This window comes from Galeopterus variegatus, unplaced genomic scaffold, assembly GCF_000696425.1.
Source record: "Galeopterus variegatus unplaced genomic scaffold, G_variegatus-3.0.2 Scaffold358, whole genome shotgun sequence".
NCBI lineage: Eukaryota > Metazoa > Chordata > Mammalia > Dermoptera > Cynocephalidae > Galeopterus > Galeopterus variegatus.
The window spans coordinates 712,042-731,359 of NW_007726469.1; the positions used below are offsets into that span (position 1 = coordinate 712,042).

Below are 19,318 nucleotides of genomic sequence, written 5' to 3' on the forward strand. Positions count from 1 at the left end.
AGGGTTCTTAGAAGGAAAATGAATCAAAACCATGAGATAGAAAAAGGCAATGTGCTAAAAAAAAAACGTGGTAAGGCGATGGAGCAGCTAAGCACGCTTTGAATTTCTTCCTCAGTGAAACGAAGACCCTACTCAAATGAGGGGTAAATGAAAGGAAATAATTATGAAGGTGCCTTTTAAAACATCCAAGCTATTATGGTAGTGCCAATCCTTCCCAAGTCCCTCAGACACTTAAAGAGAGGGCAGCCTATCTGAAATGGCAAAACCTATCTCTCTGGCCAGGTCTGATCCTCCGTATCAGCCCAGCCGAGACCGCGCAGAGAGCAGACTGTCTGAGCCCTGAAGGACCAGCAAGTCGGAACACAAACCTCTCTGACCACGCTCAACATGTAATCATCGAAATCACAGCTGTGTCTCCTGAGCCTTTATCTTGGATCGCACAGAGAGCAGACTGTCTGAGCCCTGAAGGACCAGCAAGTCGGAACACAAACCTCTTTGACCACGCTCAACATGTAATCATCGAAATCACAGCTGTGTCTCCTGAGCCTTTATCTTGGACGCTGGCTCAGCAGCCCAGGAACTTGTAATCTGCACAAGGACAGCATGTCTCCCCAGACATTTTTCTGCTCATGGCTGGACTTCTGCTTACTCTGCACAAGCCCCCATGGTCAGGAGGGAAGAAACGTCCCTGGAAAAAGTGGCTGGGATCAACTAACAGAGAAGAGTAAAGAAATTTAGAATAGTATATCCCAGAAGGCAGGCACTACATATTCAGAAAGGAATGGCACGAGAAATTCTTATCACAAACAAAATTAACATGGAACAAAATTTGATGGTTGTGTTTACTGAAATGACAAAGGATCTCAGTATTAGGGCAGACACCATGGGATGGGCCCCAAAGCATCAATCTGAGATTCAAGTAGAATTTTTTGTTACTAGGTGAAAATGATTACTATGTTACTATGTTACTATGTTGAAAAATGATTATGGGAGGATGTAAGGGTGGTCCTCAAAAGCATGACCATGCATGTTTCATGGAGAGTCACTTAAACTGACTTGGACTGAAGGTTGCATTGTTGATCAACTGAATCATAAGTAATACTTTTATGGCCTAGATTAATTACAAGGCTTGCTAAGGTACACAAGCAAACAGGATAAAACACCAACTAGTTCGATGAAGTTTACTGGGATCATTCCCATGAGTTAGAGAAAAAAGAAAAAGAATTAATGTTATAATTTGGGACGGGCTACAGAAGGGGCCATGGGTGAAACTCACAGATACAAATGTACAGCACTGGGAGTTGTTAGCATGAGAATCGGAGCCAGGGGAACAGGCCTTGTAGACCAGATTGCACTTGCCAGTTGCTGACCACATGGCAGTGAACGTAGCATGTGCTGTGCCATTTGGTGTCTTGCTTCTTGCAAACAAGAGGCCAATCCGTGCGTAAGTGGGAGTGTTGAGGGAGCAGAATGCTGTTGGAAGGAGGTAAGAGTGTATTAATAAGTATCCATAACTTTCCCTGTCCACTCACAGCAGAAAAAAAGTAACTGGTGTGGGAGAACAGGTGGATGAGAAAGGCTGATTACCTTCACACCATTTAGACAACCTGAATGACTGCTGTATGCCTTCCAGCCCTGAGGATGTGAACATGAACAACACAGACCCTGATCTTGGGGGATGGGAGTGACGTTGGGGGTCGCGGGGAGATGGATGAGTGACACCTGATCAATAAGTCGATGTCTGAGGGCCATGCTAGAAGCCAGTGCAAGCCTGGGAGGGGTGGCGGACATAGGAAGTACTGGCCAATTCCAACAGAGGAGATAGTACCCTGACCTTAGGCTTTACTATACTCGGGAGAGGAAAAAGGACATTTTAGGCAGAGAGAAGAGTTAATGCAAAGGCATGGAGGTGTTATAACATTTGAATCTTGTATTTGAATTCTCAATCAGGGACTCTTTGGCTTTTCATTAGACTTTTGTTAAATATTTCCCTTCTTAAGCATGCATTTGATTTCGATTATTCAGAATTTCATTCACTAGTGAGGAACATTCTAGGAGACCCAATACAGATATAAGGCACTGTAGTTGATCACAACTCTCCAGAAGCAGTGGAGCCTCAGAGAGAGATGACTTACTAGAAAGCTTATTTTTCGCTCCACCTATTAATACTCATTTCACTTAAACCTGCTTAGTATGAACAGATAAAATTATCTCTGCCATTTATATCTCTCTCATTTCTGTTTCCAGAGATTTGATCTTTCCTTTGGCTGGGTCCTTCCTCACCTTGTGAAGGGACCACCTACCTGCTTTTCTACCTCATGAGCCTCCTGGATACCAGGGTCGTCTTCAGTCATTCCATTTTGAGCTTAACAGAAGTGGAGCTCCTGAGTTCAGATTTGTTAAGGGGTTAGAATGTTTATTTAAGGAGTAAACTTTTGGGGATATTTTGAACTAGATGCTGGTAGCAACCTTTGAGAAACTGCTGTCCCTAAAATCACAGATGGAATAAGAGCCATTTTTAAAAATCCCACCTATCACTTTGACACAGTACCTATATAGGAGATATACTTGCATCTGAATCAACTGCTGTCCCTAAAATCACAGATGGAATAAGAGCCATTTTAAAAAATCCCACCTATCACTTTGACACAGTACCTATATAGGAGATATACTTGCATCTGAATCACCCTACAAATGGGGAGGGGAGGGGAATGTCCTAGGTTAAAGGTTAAGAACAAGTTATGTAAGAAAGCTAGTAAGGAGGGCCCTCTAAAGCTTTCTCCAGGGGAGTCTAATGAGAAGAGCTCAGCTGCTTCTTTACAGGTGCCAAAGTCATAACAATTTATAAGATTGGTAAGGTGGCACCAAATCCACAGAGACCCAGGGCAATAAACAGAGCACCGAAAAGTAAAGGGAAGGCCTTTGTGCACTCAAAGCCCTCCCGCTGTCTCTAGCTCCAAAATGCCTCACCTGGTCTCAGGTCACTTTTGGTGGGTCCACCCTCCAGACAGGGGGAGGCACATTAGCTGCTTCTGGCCTGCTAGTGCAGCACATTACTTACTTTTTCTTTTTATTCCATCAGTTTCCAGAGTGTTTCCCATCATTTGAAGAAACTACTTTTAGCTGAAGACATGTGCATACTGAAAGGTGGAGATAATTTTTTTTACACGCCATCTGCTAATTTAGGAAGCCCAAATAACTTAAAAATAGTTCTTAGTCGCCATTAATCAAGTACTGAGACTGTACCAGGGGTCCAGTAAACTTCAGCCCACAGGCCCATGGCCTGTTTTTGTAAATAGCTTTATTGGAACACAGCCATGATAATTTGTTTACATATTGTCCATTGGGAGCTACAATAGCAGAACTGAGTAGTTGTAAACAGAGAATGTATGGCCTCCAAAGTCTAAAATACTTACTTTCTAGCTCTTCAGAGAAAAAAAGTTTGCTAGCTTCTGGACTAAACCAAAATACCCCAATTTAAGAAAGGTTGAAAAAAAAACGTACTGGACTGTCTTCAAGAAAACAAGTCACCCGAGGAAGACATTATGAGCAGCTTTCCATTTGTTATACTTTTAAAAATATCTTATGTTCCCCATACCACAGTCAGGCCACACCACATATAAAGGGTTACAAATATTCAGATTTTATTATAAATAAAATACTGGTTTTTTTAAACATAAAAAATGCCAAGTGTTGCTTTTTATTAACCACCCTGGAGAGCAAGACTGTAGAGGTTAAGGCAAACAGCTAAAGTGAAGGCACATACAAAGGGCCACAGCTAGAATTAAAAGGAAAAATTCCAGGGAAAAATAGCAGTACACATTCCCTGTAACACCCAGCATTCTGCAGCAGCCATCCTGTCAATTTTATTACATAAAGTACAGGTAACTAGAACTATACAAGAAAATAATGGCTATATTGCAAGAGTGTAATTAAGGTATCATCTTGTAAAGAACTTTTAAAAATAAAATTCTGTTTAAAATATACCACACAGATGGAGGAGAAAAGCAAAAAAAAAAAAACAAAGAAAAAAACCAAAACACCCCACTGTAGCCTAAGACTTGCTGAAGTGAACTTGACCCAAACTACCTTGGCAGTCTATCTTTAGTCCTTTTCCTGCAACCATGACCAAAATGCATGTTAGGGTGTGGCCACTTAATAGGAGGAACTAGCCAGCAGACAATAATGTGAAAACTGGGCAAGAAAGAGCCAAACCTCCTGTGACAGAAGAGGCCTGAGAGAAGCCACAGAGTGAAAACCCAGAGGTGTGCCAAGTGAGAACATCTGCGGTAACTCCGGTGGCCCCGACGAGATGGACATGGGAAGTGGGGTCATCAAGAACTAAGACAGACCACCTCTCCCAGCCTGCCCACCAGCAGCACTGGTCCTGATACCCTGAAAGTGCTCAGTAATAACGCACCCCCTTATGAAATTGACCCATCCAGCTCAAACAATTGCCAGAAAGGGCATTTCTAGCTCATTTCTGGAGAGACCTATGGTGGTATTGAAGATCCACCCTCAGCCAACTTCCCTAATCCCACCATACCCTGTCAACCTGGCACTCTGGCTTTGGAAGATGCAGGAAGAACAATATCGTGCTGCAGTTTAGGATCATCAGGACTGTAATGGAAGAGGGTCCATGTTGGCTCTTTATAGTGGCTGAGTATGGAGGACAGCAGGTTGATGTTCATGTTAGAGAATGGAGATGCTGCAAACACAAGGCAGAGGGCAAAGTAATGGGGAGCAAATACAATCCGAAGAGTTCTAGATGGGAGGGAAGGATGTGTACAGAAACATCGTGCCAGTAAGAAGAAAAATGAAGAAAAATGAAGCCAAGAAGTGAACAGTGCCACTCTAGAAATAGGTCCAAGTATATTTACATAAATTCCTTACTCTATAATCATGATAAACAAAACAAAAACATTCACACAAAAATATAAATTTGAAATAATTAATAGCACCAGTGTGTCAGATAATAGTTTCTTTCCCCCGCTACGCAAAATACAAAGTTGCATAGTGTTAAAGGCTATACGTGAATCTCAAAGGCAGGTTGGTAGGAGGAAGAGAGTATGTGGCAGGGAACTGTCATACTGTGGTCTTAAAAGAAAACCACAGAGCTGAGGATCAAAAGTTGAGAAGCCCACTAGGAAACTCCACATAAGGGTCTTCCCTCTACACTCAGAGGGAAGGCGTAGAGTGGGTTTAAATCACAAAGTGCAGGAATGAGTTGGTGTTGGCAGCTGTGTGAAATGCTAGTGCAAGTATTTGCCACCAGGATTTGGCAAACAACCATGTGTTTTGAGGGATTCTATGACAATATGAGAAGAACACTGGAGCTAAGTATCAAATGTTTCATCACTCTCCAATAGAAGAAAAAATGGATATATGGGATCCTGACAATGTAAGTTGCATCTAAGTTTTATCCCCCTGCTAGGAAAGACTAGGACAAGGAGAACTGTTCCTTTGTTCTGTTTGACAAGATCTTAGGAAACAATTGTTCTCTGCCAGATAACTTAACACTAGTTCAAGACTAACATACTACAAAAGCTATAAGTAATTAGTTTGATTTTGAAAAAAGCTTTAGTGGTTATTGTATCCCTATTTCTTCTGTATAAGTTCCATTTATAAGAACATCAAAAGATGTCTAATGGTCTATTGGTGAGTGCAAGCCGCCCATCCAGATATAAATTATCAGCTGCCCAAAGATCTGAAAAAAAAGTTTATCTTCCTAGTCAATTATTAACATATGAGAAAATCTTCAGTCTACTTCAGCCATGTTCTCCTGAAGACTTTCATAAATAATTGCATCCTTACCCGTGGATGGCTCAGTGTCCTATACTCAAAATAGCTAAAATGACTGATGGATGGCTACTGACATTCTAAATGACCAATACCTTTGGCACAGGATGTTTATTTCCTTTTGCTTAAAGGGAGGAGGGGCAGGAGATGCAGATGCATTTTCTTTATCCATGCACTGGATATACTGGCCATCACATTGCCAAACTTTTCCTTCATAGAAACAAGAGTACTGAGACTGAGGAGCTCTGCTGGTGTCCGTGAGAGGGGGAGGGCTACTTGCTCGCCCTGGCATACAAGGGTTCACACGATGGGGTTATGCCGCTGCCCGGTAACACAGGATGCTGCGTCCTCACACAAATCAGAAGGGAGAGTGTGGGTAAGGTAGCAACGTGAGTGGAAGAGAGACTTTATTAGATAAAACCTTGTGTTTCTGATTCAGGATGTTTAATTTGCTTCTCTTTAAACTTTGTGACTTTTCCTGGTTCAAAAGGACAGTGATGGAAAGCGGCATAGAAGTGGGGGGTCTGAAAAATGTAATCTTTGTGTCAAGGCACTCTGTGGCCTCACAACTGCTCCCCTGTCACAGGGGTGCTGCCTTCCATCCCTAAAGATGCTAGGGCTTTTCAATGGACGGGGTGTTGAAGCAGCCAGATGGTAAGGTCTTCCTGATGTCCTCCAGATTGTGAATGTCCTTTATGATCTCGTCAATGTCTCGGTTATAGTCCATGATGGCAGCCTCCTGCTTCTTGGCTTCGTTCTCCAGGTCTGACACTTTCCTATCAAGATCGCTGACCTTCATTTCATCTTTGGCTTTGTTCAGGCTGCCTTCGATCTCATTTAGCTTGTTTAGGTCCACCGTGTCCAGCTGCCCTGTAGAGTCAGAAAGTACATGGAAGAGAACAGATGCATTCAGTAAGAATTATAACAACACTCCACAAGTACCTCTGTTAGACTTTTTATAAACTAAGCTCAGCAGCTGCCACTGTGCAAAGGCAGCCCTGCAAATGTGATTTGCAGGTTGTTGATGTGGTATAAGGGCATAAACAATGCAAACCAAGTACAAATGCTGTCCTAACCCAACAGGGATGGATTGGAGCACATAATTAATATTGGGCTGAATGTTTTTCTCTGAGAAAATGGTTTTTGCAGAATGTTTTCTAAATTCACAGCTACCATGCTCTAGACCTTTAGCTTCACTTGTGGTTTTGAAGGTTATCTGGTAACATTTAATACCTTTTTCAGGTTTACATATGTAATGTGCATGTCATTTTAGTGCCATCCAAACACCATAAAAATCACTAAGAACCCTAAGCCCTTAGATTCCAGGGAAGATGGGTTGGTTTGGGGGGTCACTTCCTGTTTTCAGGAATTAGATACTATTAGAAGTCTTCCCATAAAAGACAATCAAGGTTGAAATGCTAAAATAATTTCAGCAAAGCTTCACTTTAAACTTAGCAAGAAAAAGAAATTCTTTTGAAAGAAATCATCTCCATAATAAACAAAAGCAGATACAATGAACAGTACTTTATACATACTCTGCTTGATTAAATTCTCACAAGACCATCTTACCTCAGTGACTCTCAGAAGTTAAATAATTTGCACAAGTTTGCACAGCCTAAATGTAACAACACAAGAATTCTAACCCAAACCTGATTAAAGTTCAGCTCTTTCTTCCACAAAAAGCTATCTCTTCTATCTTCTTTTCATTTTAAATTCATCTGCTGGCACATGATTTATCATTCCTGACATTTGGGACAGATAAAAAATACCCCCCATCTGTCCCCCTCCCTCCCCCAAAAACACAAAACATACCAATCTTTGAAGGCTAGCAAATTAAAATATAATGCCTTGTTACAAAGAGTTCTGGCTAGAGTCCAGAATCCTTATAATGGAGTCTGGTGATAAAGGTACATCTATCCTAAAATGAAGTTTCCCTATCAAACTGGATTAAAAGATGGTTTCAGTATGGCATATTTTCTTGAAAAAAAAAAAAAAAAAAAGTCGAGGTTTTTTCTCTCTTTTGGCATAAAAGCTTTCCCCTCATCAGACTTTCCTTTAGTTAGTGCTATGGTTTAAATGTGTCCTTCAAAGTTCATATGTTGGACAAACTTAATCCATCATGCAACAGTTTTGAGAGGTGGAACCTTTAAGAAGTGATTATGGCTTGAGAGCACATGAATGGATTAATACCATTGTCACGGGAGTGAGTATCTAATAAAAGGATGAATTTGACCTCCCTTTTCTTCTCTCTCTCCAGTGCACTTTCTTACTATGTGACACCTTCCACCATGTTATAACGCAGCAAGAAGTCTCTCATCAGATGCAGCCCCTCAATCCTGGACTTCCTGGCCTCTGGAACCATGAGCCAAATGAACTTCTACTGTTTATAAATTACCCAGTGTGTGGTATTCTGTTATAACAACACAAAATGGACCAAGACAGAAAACTGGTAGTGAGAAGTGGAGTGGATGCTGTAACAAATACCTGAAAATGTGGAAGTGACTTTGCAATTGGGTAGAGGCAGGAAGAATTTGGAGGAGCAGGCTAGAAAAAAGACTAGATTTCTGAGAATGGAGTGTTAAGGGCAATTCTGGTGAGGGCTCAGAAGAACAGCTAAATCTTCTCAGATATTATTTAAGTGGTTGTGATCAGAATGTTAGTAGAAATATGAACATTAAAGTCCATTATGATTAGGTCTCACATGGCAATGAGGAATAGGTATTGGAAACTAGAGTAAAGGCCATCCTTGTTACACAGTTGCAAAGAATTTGGAAGAATTGTGTCTGTGTCCTAGGGCTTTGTGGAAGGCTGAACTTAAGAGTGATGAACTAGGATCTGGCAGGAGAAAGATGTAAGCAACAAAGCACTGAAGGTACTACATGGCTTCTTTTGGCCACTTACAATAAAATTAAAGACGACAAATTATTTAAAGATAGAATTTATAATTAAAAGCAAAGTAGAATGGAAAGATTTGAAAAACTCTCAGCTTGGCCTTGTAAAGAATAAAAAAAATGATGAGGAGAGAATAATAATGGTGTAGACAAGTGACCATTTGCTAAAGAGGTTAATATGGCTAGAAGGAAGCCAGGATCTATACATCAAGACAATGGGAGAATGACCCCAAAGCCATTTCAGAGGTCTTCAAGGCAAGCTAGGACCCCGAGAGCAAGATTTCTAAAGAGGTGCTTGTGGGATCTCAGCATTTGCTGCCCTGTGCCATTTCAGAACTCTGCTCCCCAAATTCCACTACAGTAATCCTTGGTGGTCTCAGCCAAGGCTCAAGAGGCTCCAAGTGCAGCTCAGGCCACCACTCCAGAGGGTGCAAGTGGTGAGCCTTAGTGGTGTCCACATGGTGCTAATTCTGCAGGTGCACAGAGTTCACAAGCTTTGAGGCCATGATGGCTTCCAACTAGATTTCAAGGGATGTCACAGACAGTGTGGAGACCCAGGCAAGACTTGTCACAAGGTGGAATCACCACAGAAAACCCCCATTAGGGCAATGCCCAGTGGAGCTGTAGAAGTGAGGCCTCAGAGAGTCCCCACTAAGGCAATGCCCAATGTAGCTACAGGTGTAGGGCAGCACCTGAGACCACAGAACTGTAGGGCCACCAGCGTGCAACTCCAGCCTGGGAAAGCTGCAGGCACAAGATGCCAACCTGTGAAACTACTGGGTGGACTAAGCCCAGCAAAACCACAGGGATGGGGCTGCCTGAGGCATTGGGGGCCTAAACCCCACACTGGTGTGCCCAGGATGCAGGATATGGAATCAAAGAAGATTATGTATGGAGGTTTAAGATTTAATGTTGTTTTCCCTGTTGAATTTTAGACTTACTTGGACCAATTACCCATTTTCTTACCTATTTCTCCCTCTTGGAATGGGAATTATCTATCCTACGACTGCCCCTAAAAGTAAATAACTTGTTTGGATTTCATACGCTTATAGCTGGAGAGAATTTGCCTTAGAATGAACCCTGCTTTGAGTCTCACCCATATTTGATTTAGATGAGACTATGGACTTTGGACTTTTGAGTTGGTGCTGGAAAGAATTAAGACTTTAGAACTATTGGGATAGAATGAATGTATTTTGCATGTGAGAAGAACAGAAATTTTGGGGATCTAGAATGCTATAGTTTGAATGTGTCCCCCAAAGTTCATATGTTGGAAATTTAATCTCTAATGCAACAGTATTGAGAGGTGGGACCTTTAAGAGGTGATTACATCATGAGGGCTCTCATGATTAATGCCATTATCACAGGAGCAAGTTAATTACTGTAAGAGTGGCTTTCTGAAAAAAAGATGAGTTTGACCCCCTTCCTCTCTCTTTCTCTCATGCACACTCTCTTGCCATGTGATGCATTCCACCGTGGTATGACACAGCAAGAAGGCCCTCATCAGATGAAGTCCCTTTATCCGGCACTTCTCAGCCTCCAGAACTGTGAGTCAAATAAACTTCTATTGTTCATAAATCACCCAGTCTGTGATACTCTGTTTTAGCAACATAAAACAGACTAAGATGTTAGCAAATGATGAAAATTCTGGGCAATGAAGTCATGACCGATTTAAAGTGTTCTTTCATTCTGCTATTGAAATCCTTCACTTTAAATCACTTAAAGACATCCTCTGCCAGCAGGATGAGCTAAGTAAAAATCAGTGTTCAATTGTACCACAAACTTAAACCATAAATGAGCCACACAAGCTGGCAGCATATCTTCAAAGTATAAAAAGAAAGTCCTCAGATATGGTGTTCTAATTAGGGCAGGGTCCACAGAATGCACCTAGTAAGTACTTGTCAAAATAATAATACCTAAAGTCATGATTTAGTGTGCACTCTGAAGTGGATGAATCAATCAGTATTGTAATAAAGCAAGTTGCTCTGAAAGGCTCCACCATGCAAGACACATACTTATTTTACAAGGCATTTTTAAATAAGAGCTAAAAGAAATATTAATAACGTAATGGATGAACCTATATTATTTGCTTTTGAGTCAACTATATCAGATCCCAAGAACAGCACAAAGGATTCAGAGACGGACTAAAATGACTCTATTGCTACTTACCCAGCTGCTCCAAGAGGTCATTAATAATACTGAGGAGGCTAGTGACGGAGTTTTTGGCTTTTCTGGCATTGATCTCAGCTTCCTGAGCAGCCTGGGAAGCCTGCAGGGGACAAAGGATAAATGATATGAATAGTCCTGACTACATGTTTTCATCTTCTAAAAATATTTTTTCCCATAAGCCAACAAATCTAATTTTCAGATACTTTCCCCTTTTCTGATTCATGAAATTATAATCTCTCGCTTCAGGTTTTTGTTTTTTTAGGGGGTCATATCTTCATGTTGAGGATGTTGCTATTTCCATTTCATATAACAGTCATAAATAGGTCATCAGTATGCTTATGCTTACTATATTTGTATTTCAAAAATCTATATTATCTTTTTCTTACTTTCTCACTCAAGAGTACATGGAGGTATATTCATAATAAAATCCATAAAGCAGAAACAAGTTATTTTTTAACAATGAGTATAGAAACTACATCTGAGAACCAAAACATTTCCTTCAGGACATTATTAGCGACTTGATTATTAGAAATGTCTTATTCTTAGAAAATTTTCATAATCAAGTGAAGCTCTTTTATAAACTCCCCCTCCCCCTGTAATTATCCCCTCTCCTCCGACCCCAAATACATACACACACTCATTTATTGGGGCAATACAATTTACACTTTAAAAATCTACTGAAGGGGCCGGCCCGGTGGCGCACTGGAGAGTGCGCCGCTTGGGAGTGCGGTGGCGCTCCCGCCGAGGGTTCAGATCCCATGTGGTGACCGGTTCCCGCTCACTGGCTGAGCGCGGTACGGGTGCGACACCGAGGGTTGCGATCCCGTTACCGGTCAGTAAAAAAGACAAAAAGGAATAAAAAAAAAAAAGAAAGAAATCATTTCAGTGCCTTGATCTTTCCAGATTCAGATCTAAGATGTATGACCTTTGTCTCTCCCAAGAACCCACACATCAAGACAAAAGTTTCTTCTCTCTGTGCGGGTCACTTCTGTGGCCCATATAGGGTCCTTCCTCAATCTGCTTCTCGTCTCTGGCATCAGGAAAGTCTGGCCCAGTCTAGATTTATTAATATCTTAGTATAACAGCATGCAGTATTACTTGCTATGGCATTGACGGTACATTTTTGCTCCTCAGGGGGAAGGTAATTAATAGCTATTATGTGTGTTAATGGACATACTATGCATGAGTCACAGGAAAAGGCAATGGAATAGGAAGTGTCTAAGTATCAAAAAACAGATGCTCACACAAATAAATCTAGTCAGGATAAAAATGAGTGGCTGTGAGTTCTCCACCACATCACTGCTTTTCCTAGTTTTTGGGTTAAGACAATACAAAAATCTGGGGATCAAAGCAATGTGAAAATTTTAAAAAGAAAAAGCAAGGCAAAAATCTCTGACAAATAAATGACTGATCTCTGTTCAAATCACAGCTGTTCTCACTGAGCCTTCATAGTCTCTTCTTTGAGCATGCTGAGAGAAGAGACGGGACTTTGCTATGGCCTGCCAAGAGCAAATCCTACTGCATTTAACCTGTGCCTCCAGTATCCTTTTCCAGGAGCAGCCATAAGCCTTCACTCTTTTGGTTTAAAAAAAAAAAAAAACATTACAGACTAAAACAATACTGGTTGAATGCTGATCTTTCAGAATTGATATAAATACAAATGGGATGGTTTACGTCAGGGTTGGTTTGTGTTTCTTAAAAGTTATTTACCCAAAATAACAAAAGATGGATCTTGTTTCTATCCTTTGAACTAAATCCATACCTTTTTTTGAAGCTCATAAAGAATATAACCTTTTCTTTCTTTCAAAAGGCTCTAATCTAATGTTTCTAAAATGAAACATTAAATGAAACATAAAATGAAACATTAAAAAGGAAATCCACAGATTCTGAGCACATATAAGAAATACCTATTTTTACTGTATGGGAATTTCCCCTTGAGCCACACCATGCCACAGAAAATGAGGATACTTCAAAACAAAACAACAGAAAAAATAAACAAAAAAAGCAAAATAAAATCAGGTATTTACACAGGGATGCTTCCTATTATCAATTCTCTAGAGTCTTCTTTACTGAGATTAACAGGCCTCGTATTTCTGTCTATCCCAAGGTAAAAATGACCCACAGGGAGGGCCATTTTAGCAGCAATTAAAGAGAGGGCCCCTTCCTTGCACTGACGGCGCACATGCAAACAAGTTTACATATGTCATTACTTGATTGTTACACTGAACTGGAAAGGAATATTCCCATTATGACCCTATTAAAGTCTTTCCAAAGCAAAATACAGCATAGAACAGCAAAATGGACCTTAGTTCTTTCTTGGACCATGCATTCGTGAGTCAATTTTGCTATAAATGGTTTATGTATACACATCATCGCAAAACAGGAAAAATTAAACTGGATGTAAGTTAGGTATGTTTTGGTGGGGTGGTGGAGAATGCCTTCTTCAAAAATTTCTTACATACAAAAAAACTGGTCTTTGCCTCTAGGGTGCAAGTTGCTGGGAGAACAAGAATAGGAAATAAGTTAACTTTCCACTGCATTCCCTTTCATTCCTTTTTGTTTTTATACTAGTTATAAATTACCCATTCAAAAATATATGTACATACTTATCGATATTCTAAAACATTAAATGTGCAAAACAATGTTTTGCTTTTAACTGAGAATAGCTTTGGGATAGTATAATTGTGCAACAGACATACCTGGCAAAAGATACAAATTCTTTGTCTTCTATGTAAGCTACTAACCCAATTTCTGACTAGAAAATGCAATGAAAAACAGAAATCAATATAAAAAAGACTCTTCTCCGCAGGTTGGGGATCATTATTATTAAACATCCTTCGCTTTCTGCCATGAGAAAATATGCCAAAACCTCTTACCATCCCTGCCATCATCATATCCTGCTCAGCATCATCCTGTTTTTTCTTCAGCTCTTTCTCTGCCTCCTGTAGTTGCTTCAACATATCGTTCACCTCATTATCCAGATCTGTAACTTCTGCAAAAGTTCGTTCAGCTTCTGCTTTGGTGCTGGTAGCATTCTAGGCACAAAATAAGCAAACTGCTATGAAAAAAAAAAAAGCTCTACTTGTTCTAAAGTCTGTACCTACTCCTTTTATAATTTGTAAAATGGCTCAAGAATACAATCTGGAAAGAATAGTTCAGTGATTTATACTATTTCATGACTTACACTATCATTTATTTGGGCTCTAAATAACAGTAATAAAAAAATAATATTACGACCTAAAATAAAAGCATTTTATAAATTATAAAGCACTTTCGTTTGTATTCTCTTTTTTAATTCTTGAAACTTCCTATTCTGTTATTGCCATTTTTAGTTGAGGACACACAGCTAGCAAATGACAAACATTTCCATAGCATACACTGTCTCTACCACATCATATTGATTAGACTCTTTCACTTGGATAAATTTTAAGTTCAAAGCTAGCTGGGTTCTTTTTGGTAGTTCATCATAATGTGCAAAATGATCATGATCCCGAAACATGAATATTTTATTAAAAATAATCCAAAGGCCTTTTAAACTCTTTTAAAGAAACTAAGAAATTTCTGTGATTCTCAAACACCTAATTTTAGAATCACCTCCAATCTCTCCTTTAAATAAAACAAATATATTGAACTTTAAACAGGAAAAAGCCAGCCTACAGAAATTACTCTTTCAGATGAGTATAAAGAATCCCAGAAGTGGCAGCTACAGAAATTCCATATAGGAGGGGCTTAGGTATGGCAATAATGCTCGAAAGAGGGGCTTGAAAGTTGTGTTGATACAGCATGCTACATAAGATTTAAAAAAATGTCAACTCTCCAAGTCAAAAAAGTATGTTTATTTAGGAAGTCTAATTTTTTTATGAGAAGGGGCTCTATAGTCCTCTGAAGCCATTCCCCTCCTGACAACTCAGACCCCACACTGTGACACAGTAGAATTTTTAGAATAAAGGGCCCTTTTACTGATTGCCCCTCCTTAATCAATGGGGTTACCTACTCTTAAAAAAAAAAATCAATGACAAGGACAGTTTACGATGGTTTCACTGAAGTCAAGGAAAAAACCTGCAAAGACTTCGGGAGTCTGGAAAGAAACTGGTAAGAGACTAGAGAAACGCACGACCCAAGACTTTGTTTTGGAGAAGAGGAAAGCACACACCTTTTGGACAGCGCTTGCGATCCTCTCTGCCTCGTGGGCCTTGTTCTTGGCCTCCGTGGCATCTGCTGCGGCATTGCCCAGCGCCAGCTGTGCTTCCCTCGTCTTTTCATTGGCTTCAGCTATGGTCTGGTTAATGGCAGGAATCTTCCTTAAGGCCTCCTCTGCAGCTGTCTTGTTGTCATTCACGCGTCTATCGAAATCTAAAACGAGTTCAAGGAATGCACTTGAACTAAACTCACAACAAGAAAAAAGGGAACCTTTTAGGGAGTTGCAACCACATTTTGTTTCATGAACAAGAAAAGTCAGGGAAAAAAACTGAAAAACAGCATGGGCTAAAATCTTAGAAAAGCAAAGCACACATCTCCATACGAAAGATTTCCCAGGAATCGTCATATGAACATACATCTATTTCTGGAAAGAGAATTTTTGCTTGAAAAATTTGTTTTAATACAAAGTATTGGGTATGCCATTACAGGTTGAGCACATCTTATCTGAAATGCTAACAACCAGAATTGTCTCAGGTTTCAAATTTTGGAATATTTGCATACATGTAATTGGTTGAGCATCCCAAATCTGAAATGCTCCAATAAATACTTCCTTTGAGCATCGTGTTGGCACCCAAAAAGTTTCGGAATTTGGAGCATTTCAGATTTCAGATAAGGGATGCTCAATCTGTATCACCTCAACCAGAACCAAGAGCCACAATTTATAATGTTTGCTGCATATCAGTTACTAGTTAAGAGCCTTATGTTCCTGTGACACAGGCATTGTATCATTTTTATAAGTGAAAAAATTGAGCATTAAAGTAGTTAGATAATTTGTGGAGCAGGGATTTGAACCCAGGTCCACTGACATCAGAACCCATACTTTCAATTATTATGCTATAAAGCTTCCATATTTATAGAATCTATGACTATTTTATCAGAGGTGAATCCAGAGCTACTCAGGGAATTGGGCACATTTCTTTTCTATCTTGGGTGAAGAAAGAAAAAACAAGAATTAGATGCCACTGGCAGAAAAAAATGAAAGATAATCTAAATCTACCAACATAAATCAGCTAAATAGGAATCTTGAGTTATGTGAGTTATACCAACACAATTTTTGGGGGGTGGTTTCATACTGAAGTATACAGAGATAAAATGACATAAGCTCTGGGATTTCTCTTTGAAATACTTCAACATAAAAAAAGTATGTGTTGGGGCTAATGTAATAAGTGAGGTAAAAATGATGATTTTTTAAAAAAATGAGTCAGCCTAGTGGAGGAAGCATACAAATTTACCCGTTATTTGACCCTTTCATACCTTTCAGGTTGTTGAGAATGTCATTGGCTTCTTGTAAGGTATTCCGTCCCTTTTTAGCGGCTTCTTCAGCAAGAGCCTTGGCAGCATCAGCTCGGGCTAGGAGTTGGTCTGCCGTCTGCAAACACATGGCAAATCAGAGGATGAGCCCTTCTAAGCAAATCCCTTCTCCCTGCTAACAGACAAGGCACCTCAAAGCTACCACCCCGAGGCTTTCCAGCACACAGCAGGTTAGGCCCGGAATCGCACGGAGAGCCCTCGGCTCAGCGCTTTGTGGTTTGCTGCCTCTGCAACCGTGGTAACATTATAGACACAGTTTATGCTTGGATTGTTTCAACTGTTGTCTCAAGAAATGAAGCAACCTGCAAATCAAACCAACCTGCTGTTCAGTCTTTCCTTTTTCCAGAAGGTTCTTTACTTCAAATTCCTTCCCTCTCATATCTTCTCTGAGGTCCTCATAATCTTTTAACTTCTGGTCAATCAGACGGTCCAGATCCTCAGCTTCTTTCTTTATTTTATTTGCTTCATTCTGTGAAAAACAAGTTAGATCAGTACATCTTAGATAAAATAATCGAATTGACAAGCAGGTAGGCTTAGGAATTCTATAACACTTAATGCTCCATAAATATTTTTAAAAGAATAGTATAGGTTGAGATTTTATGGATTTTTTAAAAAATTGAAGTATATTTTGTACACAGTGAAATTCAGTGGGTACATGTAGTTACGTGAGTTTTGACAATTACACTTACTTGTGTAACCAATACCCCAGCAGTCAAGATACCATCACCCCAAGAAGTTCTCTGGTATCCCACTCCAATCTCCACCATACCTTTCTAACACTGCGGCTGCCACTGTTCTGATTTTTATCATCAAAGATTAGTCTTGCCTATTTTCAAATTTTACATAGGAGCGTACTTCAAAAAGTTTGTGGAAAGATTTTATTTTTTAATTATACGATTCCACAAACTTTTTGAAGTACCCACAAATATGGAATCAGACAGTTATGTACATGTTTGAAGAGACCTAAACCTTTATGATAAAATCAAGTTAACACATAAGATAAAAGAAGTGAAACTTAGTAAATCTCTCATTTAACGTAAAAAAAAATTCACTATTTATATAAATCTTAATATGAGGATCCATGATTATAGTACAGATAATGAAATAAAATCCTACTAATTCCAAAACATTTTACCTGTCCCAGAGTGTCTTGAGATATAATTCTTCCATTTAAAACACTGTCTTTTATTTTCTCTAGATCTCTAACAGTCGTGCCTGGGATCTAAGTGTACTCTGCTTTAAGTAATTCAAATATATTATAATTTGGATTTATATTAAAGATTTATGAGTGATTATTCACATTGCTAAAGTAGTCTCTGCTGTATAATCACAGGATTCTTTACTTCAGTAAGTTCCACTAGTGGATGTAAAATAGAACTCAGCTTTACCAGTGAATCAGCTGGAGGACACAGGAGGGAGGTGCTGGGCAGTCAGAATGGCTCGTGTGCAGTCTGGGGTGGGAGGAGGTGTGCCTGGGGGTGGGGGCTGTGCACAGGGGCTGTCTCCCCCCATACCTCCAGTGCCTCTGAGTCCACAGGGGTCAGCTGAGCCACACTGGCATAGATCTCCACAGCTTTGTCACCAGCCTGCTTGGCCTCCTCATGCACTCGGGCAGCTTGCTTCTCTAGGTCCTGCGAGATGTTCTTCGCTTGTTCATACCTAAGGAGCAAATGACGTAATTTAATGAAAAAACTTAGCTCCTTGTTGCGTCTTAATGTTAACCAGATTCAACCTACTTTACATCACTGTGACAACATTCCCAACACCTCAAAGGAAACACTATGTTAAAATGTTCTCATTTTAATACCAACATTTAGCTTAAATTTACATTCTCATCTATTTACACTCTCTTCTATTTATAGTATATGGTTTACCATATACTTTATTTCAGACACCCTTTAAAGAGTTGTAGCTCAAGGATATTTTCTCTACTTCTTCTATCATATTTTTTCTCTTCATTTTTCATTTATGCAGAATTTTAAGTGTCTTGGCTAGTCTTGTTACCATTCTCTGCAGTTACAGTAATTGGACCAAACAAAATCTCTGTGGCTCCACACCCCCTGCCCTAATTACTGTGCTATTCAAAAGCATGATTAGCAAACGAAATTTTACTGCATGAATGCATGCCTTGAATCCACCAGCATTTAATTCTTCATTGAACTGGTGTTACTTACAAGAACATTTCAAGGGCTGTAAGCCACTTTTAAATTATACTCACTTCCTATTAAGCTCTTCAATCTCAACTGCTGTTTGATTTTCTCCTGCCAATGTCCTCAAAAGCAGATTATAAGCCTCAGTTGACGTATCATTGGCTGTCTTTGCCACTCGTACAATGTCATCAGCTTCTTGTTTATGGCTGTGCACATAAAAGAAAAAATAATCCATGAAACAGAACCATCTGATAGTAAAACAAGAAAAATTTAGGTAATACTTACTTTATTATATATACATATACTCATGTGGGCAGAGTTCTGCAAATATTGAAAAACATCGCTAATATGGAATTTTGCAATTGTTTCAGTGGGGCTAAGTTTTTTTGAAGAGCATTCTGTAAACTGAGAAAAGGATATGCTCCAAAAAAATTAATGGTATAAAGTTTGTAGAGGCAAATGTTTCTATTTATTCAGAAAAACTACTTTTAAATATAATTATTTAAGAGTAATTTACATATAAAACCATGTATGCTAACAAAAAAATCATTAATCTAGTTATAAACACAAATCCCAGGCCTAATCTTTAACAACAACTGCTAATCTAGTTCAGTTACTAAATAGCCTTACGACAGCTTTGACCACTCACTTCTCACATGCAGCCTAATCACTGGCAGGAAAAGCAACTCAACAGCATGGCAATGAACATGTCAACAGGGACTCCAGCAAAATAATCTATTGTAGCTGGGAAACTGCTAAGGTTAATTTCACTTCTAAAATTTCATATTACACTGTCACACT

General features: G+C 39.5%; 1 protein-coding gene across 1 annotated transcript in view; it reads right to left on the bottom strand.

Annotated features, from left to right (window-relative positions):
• Positions 1-6,176: 6,176 nt before the first annotated feature.
• Positions 6,177-19,318, bottom strand: part of LAMC1 (laminin, gamma 1 (formerly LAMB2)) — a gene marked incomplete at its 5' end in the record, with an annotated part of 123,366 nt that continues 110,224 nt past the window's right edge. The window contains 8 exons of the mRNA XM_008567949.1: positions 6,177-6,669; positions 10,857-10,956; positions 13,733-13,891; positions 15,010-15,209; positions 16,311-16,425; positions 16,687-16,836; positions 17,882-18,026; positions 18,586-18,723. Coding sequence (XP_008566171.1) covers positions 6,413-6,669; positions 10,857-10,956; positions 13,733-13,891; positions 15,010-15,209; positions 16,311-16,425; positions 16,687-16,836; positions 17,882-18,026; positions 18,586-18,723 — 1,264 coding nt within the window. The remainder of the gene's footprint in view (positions 6,670-10,856; positions 10,957-13,732; positions 13,892-15,009; positions 15,210-16,310; positions 16,426-16,686; positions 16,837-17,881; positions 18,027-18,585; positions 18,724-19,318) is intronic.